This window comes from Larimichthys crocea, chromosome XXI (assembly GCF_000972845.2).
Source record: "Larimichthys crocea isolate SSNF chromosome XXI, L_crocea_2.0, whole genome shotgun sequence".
In the NCBI taxonomy this organism is placed as follows: Eukaryota; Metazoa; Chordata; class Actinopteri; family Sciaenidae; genus Larimichthys; species Larimichthys crocea.
In genome coordinates, this window is record NC_040031.1 from 3825717 (window position 1) to 3836960 (window position 11244).

At 40.3% G+C, this 11244-nt stretch overlaps 1 protein-coding gene across 1 annotated transcript; it reads left to right on the plus strand.

Annotated features, from left to right (window-relative positions):
• Positions 1–206: 206 nt before the first annotated feature.
• Positions 207–5141, plus strand: LOC113744205 (monocarboxylate transporter 2). Its single transcript, XM_027272976.1, has 6 exons — positions 207–441; positions 941–1084; positions 1168–1470; positions 1606–1793; positions 2271–2505; positions 4999–5141. Exons 1-6 carry the CDS (start codon positions 207–209, stop codon positions 5139–5141), a joined length of 1248 nt encoding a protein of 415 aa, XP_027128777.1.
• The last annotated feature ends 6103 nt before the right edge of the window (positions 5142–11244 follow it).

Below are 11244 nucleotides of genomic sequence, written 5' to 3' on the forward strand. Positions count from 1 at the left end.
ACCACCTTTTGGGTACATACACTAATACGTTGATGTACAGTGTACACTAGCAGAACCTCCCCGTCATCCCTTAGTGTAAACCACACCCCTGTAATACACACAACTTCGTAACTTGTCACTTCCTTCACTTTAATTAGAAATGATAAATAACTTTTGTGTGTTTTTCCCTTGAGATATGAGTATTTCATGAACCAGAGCAGACCAACATGGACTCTCCAGTGAAGGCTCAGAAGGTGAGGACAGCTGTAGCACCACCAGTGGCCCCTGATGGTGGCTATGCCTGGTTCATCATGCTCTCCTGTTTCCTGGTCTTTGGCCTGACGTTTGGGGTCATTAAGGCCTTTGGTGTATTCTATGTTGAGATACACGAATACTTTGGGACAACAGCAACAGAGACATCTTGGATTACCTCTATTGCGGTGGCTACCATTCACGTTGTGGGTAATTATCTTTTTTCCTCTTTAAAAAATTTGTTTCAGAGATCTCAGTGCATGTTTTTTTTTTCATATATTTCCTAAATTTTATATCTGTATTGTTACAAATCTCTCCACTCTTTTTGACCTTGAGGTCAAACAGAGACTTGTTGAGGTTGTGGCCACTAGGTGGCTCTCTCCTACATCTAAAATGATGTTCAACTTTACATGCCAGGTCCTTTTTTGTGTTAAATTAATCTTAATCACGCACAAAATATAAGATTGCTTTATTTTTTAAAATAAAAGGGTATGCCTATGCCAGCATTAAGGGGTACTGGGATTAATTTAATTACTCTTAAACCGCTTAAAGCCTTGCATGGTTTAACATGGTTTAATTTTAACTAAGAATTTTAGTCAAACTGTATTACACTTTAAGAGAACATCTTCATTTTAACATCATAAAAATAAATAGGAACAGTAAATCTGTACATGGGTTATTACTAAATGTCCTCTGTGTCTCTCTGCAGCTCCCATTGCATCTGCTCTGAGTGCTTTCTACAGCCATCGCTTTGTCGTGATAACAGGAGGACTGATATGCAGCTTAGGAGTTGTGTTTGGGGCTTTTGCCCGTAACCTAATTGAACTCTACTTAACAGTGGGGTTCCTAAATGGTAAGTTAACCACACTCCTTTGGTTGACTCAACACATTTAAAAACATACACACAATGATATTCTCTGGTCTCTTTCGCTGCAGGTTTTGGCTATGCATTGACATGGACCCCCACAGTGACTATGCTCGGCTTGTATTTTGAGAAGAGGCGTCCGGTGGCAAATGCTTTGGCCAGCGCTGGAGAGTGCATCCTTACGTTTGTATTCACACCCCTGTTCCAGCTGTTGATTGACAGTTACTCCTGGAGGGGTGCTTTGCTAATCCTTGGGGGTCTGCAGCTTAACCTGTGTGTGTGTGGGATGCTGCTGAGGCCCCTAAAATCCACCAACATGACATGTGAGGTCAAAGCAGAGGAAGAGGGCTTGTCCCTGGAATTGGTGCCAAAAGGTGCCTCGGAGCAGAGCAAAAGAAACTTCCAAGAGATGGAGGAGCTGACGATGTCTGACAAGTCTGATCAGGGGACAATCCAGGCATGTCTTCAGGACCCTAAAGAGATTGCTAACTTAACCATGGAAGTACAAGACTCAAACAACAGGACTAAGAGGCCTGAACTAAGGACCAAAATCCTTCACTACGTAGATTATACCCTCATCACCAATGCACACTTCATGGTCTACACAATGTTTGGGGTGTTTGCTGCACTGGGTTTCTTTGCCCCAGCTCTCTTCCTGGTTCCATATGCTCGTAGTAAAGGGATTGAGGAGTACCAAGCAGCTGCACTCATGTCTATCTCTGCTGTGTTGGACCTGTTCGGCAGGGTGTTCTTTGGGTGGGTGGCAAACTTGAGACTGGTTCAGACGGTACGTTCAGTTTAATAGTTAACTTAAGTAACATATCTGAAAGCCAACATATGACTGATCCATGTCTTTGCCGATTTTTAGAGAGGCAGAGGCAGGGCAGCCTAGATGGCAGTGGCCAGAGCCACCACATTGAGCTTCACATATGGCTTTTCAGAAACCTATGGGTGATGTGATGGATATTATGTCCATATTTGTGCTGTCTATGGTCTGAGCTCATGTAACTCTTAGCAAGAAAGCAAATTAACATATTTTACAAAATGTCAAACCATTCCTTTAGAAAATCAATGTACTGCATGAAAAGTAGGTATGCATATGTGTTGAGGCCACTATAGGTGCAACAGCTGATGCACGGTTTGTCTCGTCTGTCTCTGCTCCCACCAGGTGCAGCAGCTGGCAGCTACAGTGATTCTCCTGGGCACTGTGTTACTCCTCTGCCCACTAGCTTCGTCGTTCTCAGAGCTGGCTACTTTCAGCGCAGCTTACGGCCTGGTATTCGGTGCCACAGTCTCCATCCACATCACAGTGCTGGCTGAGGTTGTGGGCGTCCACAGGCTTGGAAGTGCATTGGGGTTCTTCATGCTAATACGCAGTACCGGAGGCCTGTTTGGACCACCCATTGCTGGTGAAAGATGCTACTGCACTACTGAAACTGTAAAAAAAAAATTGAATGCAGCTTTGAGATGTTGCTGTAAAAATTCCCTGTGATCTGCTCTACCCCACTAACACGCTGCAAGCTAGAAATAAGAAAGAAGCTGCACAGAGTGAAAAAGAATAGAATTGTATTTAATTTACCGTCTGTTAACATTTCTGTCAGAAACCCCCCAAATCATTACCTCAAGGTTACAGAGTCTGTCATTTTCCTGGGCCTATTCTTCCACCACATTAAATCTCACACAAAAGATTTGCTTATACACTGCTCGGCATTATAACTGCAGCTCAGTGTGCCTATTCAGCCAAAATGAGATTTTTATACCTTCATGACATGCAGCACCACCCTTCAATTAATCATGAATTGTCTCGATGGTCCGTCCCAATGGAGTTGAGGTTTTTGTATTCAGAGAGCAACTGTACAAAAATTACAATATCATGATACTAGTTATGTTCATTTCATGGCTGATTGCCTCACAAAGATTCTTTTTTCCCTTTAAATGGAGTTTCTTCCCCACTGACTTTCCATTCAGTTACTTGTGACATTTGTCCACGTTCATGCACTGTGTCCTACGGAACATAAGAACAACTGTAATACCATAAGGACATAACAAGGAGGTGGAGAAAATCTTGTAAATGCCTCCGCAGACTTGGAGGAAGAGAGAAGAGATGAGCAGTAAAAACACAACACTGATATATTTAAAATTAACAAAGGTGAACCTATTAGTTTATTTAGCAGGTGTTTGCACATTCAACATATACAGAGCAATATTAGCATAATTATAGAGTTGTGTTTCTGGTCACCTGGTGAGTGGAAATCCAACACTTATCCTCCAGGTATAGATTACGGTAGGTTTGTCAAAGCTTTTTCAATGAAAACGGTTGGCAGATCTGACTGACACCACACTGATGAAAGCAGTGTGAGTGAACAAAAACAGTTGAACAAAGTTGTGGGCAGTTAAAACAGAAACAATGACCTGAAAGACACTAAAATGCTCAGTAGAGCTGAGGAGTGATAACGCTCTGTGGATTCAGGGACCATTTTTACTTTAACAAAGTCATGTGATCCTTAATTAATATAAAAATATGAATGATAGCAGCTTCAAGTTATTGAAAGAAATAAAAAACATCCAGTAAACACAACTAACAAATCCTTCTTGTCTGATTTTCATAAAGTACATTTCCTCCTTTATGATTATATCATCCCCTTAGGGTTTATCATCCCCTTAGTGTCAGGGTTTTGTTTCCCAGCATTCCTCCAAAATCGTTTAAATACATTCAAGTAAATTGATGGGTTTGTCAGTTGCTGGAAAGCTTCTCAAATGTGCCAGCTACTTATAGCAGTCTGTTTGCAGTTATCCTCATTAATCTATTCTATTGTGAAAAATGAAAAGTATTTAGGCAGCTATTAAACTAAAATGCCCCTGGCGCTCACACTGAATAGAATAAAATCTTAAAACCACCCACAGCACTGCCTTACAAACCAGCGAGCATTCGAACCTGCTTACTGAGGTTATGACCCATTTTCACACACAACTCTGAACAATAGCCGTAAATACAGCCTAAAAAACACCCAGCTTGACTTTGACACCCAAACCCAGCAACTCCTGCCACAAAGTGCCCTGCCTCTGAACGCAGCCTGTAGTAAATCAGCTTGGGAAACCACTCCAACAGAGTGAAAAATAACACATTCACATAATTGGGGTTTGGATTCATTTGATGGCATTTATGGATTTCCAAGAAGGTTGTTTGTGCAGCACAATAAGGATGAGTTATTAAAGCATGTCAAGGTGTAGAGGTACTGTTGCACAGTATATATTTTTAATTACAAATGGAGTCATTGCCACTGGCCTGATGTATGAAGAAAGCTTAGTCCTCATTATCCTAATTTTCCTTTTAATACATCCACTCCTCTCTGTTTTACAAGTTCCTGAAAACCTCCCAATTTGGACTGAAGGAATACCATACCATGTAAATGTTAGAGTTAAGATAACGCTAAAGGCTGAAACTGACCTCAAATAAAGTTAAGAGCTAATTAAACTGAAGGTGGTGTCCTATTTATAAATTCACATGGTTCCTCTGACACGGAGGCTATTTCTAACTTATTTACTGTAGCACTCAGTTCTTTGAGCACTTTGAAGACCAGAGAGTTGATGGATGTTGAGGATTCATCAAAGCGTTCTAATTATGTTTCCTTCACGGGGGGACAGCACTGGCATTACCGCCTTAGGACAAAATTAAATCCATGCAATCCTCTCTTCCTTATCTCTGCTTCAGTCTTTTGCCTCGTTTATAATAATCTGTAATTCACTGAAGATACCATAATTTGCGATATTGCTGTGTTTTGGCCTGCGTAGGTGAATTTCAGCCAGTATTCTGTTGTTGACTGTTGTCATTACACTAAAAAATTATAAAAATATGACTGTGTCCAAGCTGCAAATCACTCACATGCACTTTTTTCCTTTAGGGTTCTTCATAGACAGGATGAGTGATTACGGAGCGGGTTTCCTCATGGCAGGAGTGTCTCTCATCATGTCTGCGATGTTCCTGCTCCTCCTCCATCAAATGAACCACAGGGCCAGGGGTCAACTACCGAAATATGCGAAATGATGCAAAGCAGCAGAGCTGAAAGCTAAAGGCCTGAACATGATGGGAATGGTGGAAAAAAAAAGATTCCCATGACTGACAGACGCTGAGTTTGAAAACAGATCTGCAACTCAGGATTATGTGGATGGTTTGGAGTCAGCATCTCTTTATGTCACACAGAGTTAGTGTGTGAAAGCAGGGAATTATGAAATCGATAAATCATTCACACAGTCAAAATTTGTAGCTGATCTTCCCCTTTCAATGGACAAACACCAAAGAGGAAAGAAATTGTTCCGTATTTGTTATTTTGATTTCATTTTAAATATGCATTTAAATTGCTGTGAAAAAGAATGTACTATTAAGATATTAAATGTTTAAGTTGGAGTAATTCATCTTAAAGTTATTACGCTTTTTAATGTTGTATTATTTTCAAATGTTTGTGGGAGGATTTTGCAAGTTTCTCCTAAATTCATGGAAAAAGGGGGATGTCTTCTACACTGTTGTAACACAGTACAGGTGTGTATTTACGTCACTCTGGTGCAAAAATGTGTCAGGAATGTGACAATCATAAAGCCTCATTCATTTTTTAAAATTAATTTCAATACAAAATCACAAGAAGAAGTTGATTTTTGTTCTGATAAAATCTGATGTTGTTGTCCTTTACAGTAGTGTCATGTATGAATGAAAGCTGGGTGCAAAGTGAAAATGTGACTATGGCTCCCTCCAGTGAGAAGCCACTGATATTTCAGTTGCATCTTTCTGTGCAGGACTGAGCAGAAAAGTGCATAATATATCCAGACTTCATTATACCACTGGGAAGATTGGAGAATTTAAAGATGTGCACCAAACAACCAAATTACAGTAAGTTGCATCAGTTTTGTGTTCTGTGCTCAGCTGAACGCAATATCCTGTGCTGCTAAAAAGACCAAATTTATGAAACATGCTTCCATTAAATTACAAGGATATTTTTAGAAGTCTGAAGTGTATAGTTACATTGCTGAAAGAACAAAACAAGTTCCAAATTGCTGAGTGGAGTTCGATCCAAAAGCAGCATGAAAGGCAGTGAGAAAAGCCTTTCTTCATTTTCTTCCTCTGCTGCAGAATGTTTGGTATGTGCAACCATCAAGAAAACTAGCTTTCATAACTCCGAACCAACAAGAGGCACCAGATAAACATCTTCAACCTGATATCATTCAAATAAAACATGAATAAATAAACACGTCAACCTGCATAAATCTGCAACAAACTCCAAACGAGGATTTACAAACAGTGGCTGGAGAGAGAGAGATGAACACACACCAAAAGAAAGACTGCAGAAAAGAAAACTTGCCACAACAAGAGAGCTGGTCACAAAATACCACATGCCTTTGATCTGCCAGACAGGAACAAAGACATAATCCATGTTTCATAGAAACTCTACATGAAAACCAAACACACACGCACTCAAACACACACACTGTGTGTCATGGTTGACTGCCAAGAGAGAGAAGAGGCCACCTATTATCAGGGAAAGGAAGACTGTCGGTTCAAAATTATCAGAGGATTTCCAATCCAGTGAACCTAAAATCTGCTGTTACTTGATACATGGGGAAGTTTGATCTTTTAATTGCACATCAGCATACCTGGAGTCCCTAAACCCATATTAACACAGTCAGCACTGCACATAAAAGGGATGATATGTCTGACTGAGCAACAAACAAAGCAGGCGGTGTGGAACTAAATTTTGTTTAATGTATTAAAATATTTGTATTGACTGAGCTATAAAAAGATGTTCCTTCATGACCTTGCAGTATGTGTATAGTGACCTTAAAGGGGCACTCCAGATTTATTTTACACAGGGGTATTTTAACTGGCGTTTTAGTTAATAGCACGCAGTTCACTTTACTCGTCTCAAGGAGTACCAGACAAACTTTAAAATCATGTTTTCTGTGACATCCCGATGGAGCGTTCCAAGAATAACCCTGATGATGCCATTGTGATGTCATAAGAGTTATTGCTAATAGTAAGCCTTGTTTACAAACTGGAGATGTGGAGTTTGAAAGAAGTAGCCATTTCAAAGGTCAAGATGTAAGAGTTGCATGATGGGAAATGTGGCATACAGCATTTTCTGTGCTTAACCTATACTAAAGAGCTGAAAGTCTGGGTACCTTTGGTTCATGAGTACACCTTACTTTGTTCATACAAGGGAAGGTAGAAACAGATGAGACAAGCCGATGTCCTTTAACTTCTAACAACTAAGTGAGATTGTTTAGTCTTCACATAGCCCACAACCCACTGCATGTGTGTAGAGAGAGGGGGAGAGAGTAGCAGCAGAGATACAGGACTGTCTAAATTTTAACCCTTTCAACATGAACTCAAATAAAGAATAAAATAGTCAAACAGGAGTTACTGAAGGGCCCCCCGGTCACGTTGACCCCACAGTGGAAGCCCTGGGCTCAATAGAAACAGCTGAAATAGGTTTTCAATTTTTTTCTTTCTTCTTTTCTTTTCTTTTTTTTTTTTTGCCGACCTCGCTCCCAGGGGTCATGTTGTGGAATGCTGCGCAGCTACCTGAGTTCAAAGTGCTCGGTAGCAAGAACAAGGAGAAGTGAGAAGGAGAAGGACGAGATGAAAACTGAAATGGTGGACAGGAGAGGGGCAAACAGAGATAGGTATGAAAGAGGATAAACCAGGTGGGAGAAAACTGGAGGAGTTTTAAGGGAAACTTAAAACTGAGGTGGAGCACAAGAGGGGAACAGTAGGCACGCTACAGTAGAGAAAAAAAAGCAAAGGAAAATAAAAAAAAGCTGAGGAATGTGAGGAAAGAGAAGGAGAATGGCAGAAAAGAAGCAATTACTGTAGACTGGGGAAACCCTCAGAGCTAGCTGAGGGTACTCAGACTTTGTGCCGGTTAGTGCCATTACAGGATAAAGGATAAAGGATAATGATACAGGGATGAAATAGTCACAAAGGGGAAAGGAAGGGGTTGGGCATGGCTCTAACATATTCACTGATTTAAAGAAAAGACAGACATGGTGGTCATGAGAAATCATTAGTGTAGCTACGGAGGTTTATCTTAATGAGCGTTAGTAGCAACCAGACCCCACAGTACCTCCACTGAGGGCAGATATGCACTCTGAAACAGGTGACAGCACACATGGACAATCTCATGTTGCTGATCTGAGATGTCAAGTGGTTGCAAAATGTTTTTTCCCAGGAGACTTTCCAGATTGCAATTTATAACCAGTTAAATTTGTCGGTAGGAGGCAAAAATATTCCCAGTGTCCACAGCTTCAGCCTGCAAAACACATCAATAAATAACCTCCAGGAATGTGTAGAGATTCATCATGTTATGTTTGTATTATTAGTGGCTCCAAATCCAAGTTCAGCAAATGATTTAAGTTTGCAAGATTTAATGATTAAAGCTCTCATATACAGTCTTCATATACAGTAAACATCATATCATTTATTTTTAAGTTTTTTAAGAAGATTTCAGACGTAATAGACAGAGAGACGATACAGAAGTCAGACAGATGTTTAGTCTACATGAATGCCTCTTTGTCCGGTGTCAATCATTCCTCGCCACCCTCTTTCTACTTTTATCAACCCATCTGTATTTCTTCAGTCCTTCAGCTTCTTGTTTTCTTCCTCTTCGTCCTCATCTTGCCTTACTTTTCCATGAGCCAGTGCCAGCCCGCATCTTTAAACAGCTGTCCCACTTTAACTCACTCACTGTGCTTTCATAGATCACACAGAAAAAAACGTCGTCACATAAAAGCAGGCGGAAACAATACATCATATTATAGACATCACAAATATGCATTTTAAAAAGTAGGGTATCAGATTACATCACCGGTGTAGAAACTTTTCCATTACTGTGTTGATTTATCCAGTAAAATGGAGCGGATGGCACCAGTAATTCTCTTCTTGGCTCTTTGTAGTCAAATAAATCCACAACACGATCTTGTGCTCTGCGTGCATCCATGCTGTATAAGTATGTGAGTGTGTTTTCTGTTTCATCACATCGCTCCAACTCAAACTGTTGTTGATTCAAACAGCCATTAAGTCAGTGAGTTATGTGTCCTCTTAGGCTGCTCAAAGTTTATATTCTATCAGACACGCATTAAAACCAAATGCCAGGATGCATCTAGTGCCCGCTGAACTTTTTAAATGTGAGACAGTAAAACAGAACAAAGTAGACTTTTATTGCTATTGATATACAACACATTACATGGAGAAAATTAGTTTTAAAGTGCTATAAAGACTTAATATATACAGTTTATAAAGTCTTTTGTGGATGCATCTCTTTCCTCACTTGGCATAACAGTGCAGGATGAAATCACATGAGAATAAACTTACATGTAGTATGATGGACTATGAATGTAAGTATTTTAAGTGTATTATACTGCCTAAGTGTTGAGAAGTTCAACTTTCACCCCTCTCCAAATCCAACAACCATACCAACAATCACAGCTGACCCCTGACCCCGCAGGCTGACCCCTGACCCTGGCTGACAGCCCTGATGTGGAATGAATGGCTTTAACGGGCTCCTGCTTCAGGCTTCAGCACACTGACACAAGAACAGCCCACCAGAGTAGCATGCCAATAAACATTTAAGCAACAATAAAATGGTAAATCACCTCATTCCTTGCTGATGCTAGCGCTTGCTGTGCCAAAACACAGCATCACAGAGCCACCTTACAGACCCTGTCTTGTGGACTTCTGGGCTTGACTGCGACTACTTCACCCATAAAAACCTTTTCTTATGAGAAAATATTTTCTGTCAGTTTGTAAATGTATTCATAAGCATGTATTGATAACCACATTTATGACCACTAAAGATTGTTCAATGTCTGAGGGTTTAAGCATTTCTGAACATCTATGTGTTGCAACAAATTCATATTTCAGCAATTACCAACAGTGTATACACTACATGCTTATGTATAATTATTACATATTGTATTACACCTAATAAATGTTATGGGTACACAGACTCAGAAACCATATACAATCAACACGTTTCCATAAACCTCAGAGTGAGTATATTCCATCCAGATGCACAAGCTGGGCTTCATTATAAAACATATGCCATGCATATTCCCATTCGGCTTGTATAAAATTATACCTACTGTGCTCATATACTGGTCACATGGGGCTGAGGAGCTGCCCTGACCGCTGAGCCAGATCCATCCTTGGACAGCTTCCAACTATTACGCCATGAATTAGACTGGAATTAATCTTGACCATCAGAGAGTAGAAGCATGTGATATGAAGCCCACCGAGACTCGCAGATACTCCACCCTGCAGAAACAGCTACGTCGTGTCTTTGCCTCCAGAGAACGCCTCTCAGATCAAAGGAATTTCAGTCTGTTGAGTGGAGAGTCTGTCTCTGAACAGAGTGAACGTCTGTCTTTATCTCTGAGGTGTTCCTTCCTCTCTGTCTAACGTCAATTCAATCAATTCAGAATTTGCTCTCATTCATAACTGTACCAACGGATGCGAGGTCCAGACTGAATGTCATGTCCTGTTTAGCTGTGCGAGCACTTCATTTGTATCCTCTTGTGTATATGGAATTAAACATACAGTATGTGTGTGTGTGTGTGTGTGTGTGTGTGTGTGTGTGTGTGTGTGTGCGTCTGTGCATGCACTTAAAGTTGTTGGAATGTGTGAATGTTTCACCTCTTGTCCTATTCATGAATACAATTAATATTCATGTATACATTCCAGATAGAAAGCAGACAGGATTTGGATGATGTATGTGAGAACGTGTCTACGACTTGAAACTGTGCAGCTGCAGTTGTTCCCCATTAATTAACTGAAGATAACTTAGGGTGCGGTACAGTGAAATACAGCATGATACAACACAGAGCTGAATATTGATTTTGGTCGAGTGGATTTCATTTCATTCCACTTAAGCACTTGGTTTTGTGCGTTTGTTCTCTTGTGATGCATGATTTTAAATAATGTCAGCTCATTTCTGGATAACCAAAGCATGTAGAATATGGAAAAGCTTTCTTATGTCAGAGTGAAATGCTAATGGTACTACAGTACTTGGTGTTTCAAACAGATTCAAAATGTCTCTACGTATTTAATTCCCTTTTGAAATTCAAATTCAAATGAGCCAAACACCAAATCCAGCTAGGTGCAT

Coding starts and splice junctions, on each gene's coding strand:
- LOC113744205 (XM_027272976.1), top strand. CDS start 207: ATGGACTCTCCAGTGAAGGCTCAGAAGGTGAGGACAGCTGTAGCACCA. Junction 1,471..1,605: donor CCTGGAATTGGTGCCAAAAG/GTGCCTCGGAGC, acceptor TGGAAGTACAAG/ACTCAAACAACAGGACTAAG. Junction 2,506..4,998: donor GTTTGGACCACCCATTGCTG/GTGAAAGATGCT, acceptor TTTTTCCTTTAG/GGTTCTTCATAGACAGGATG.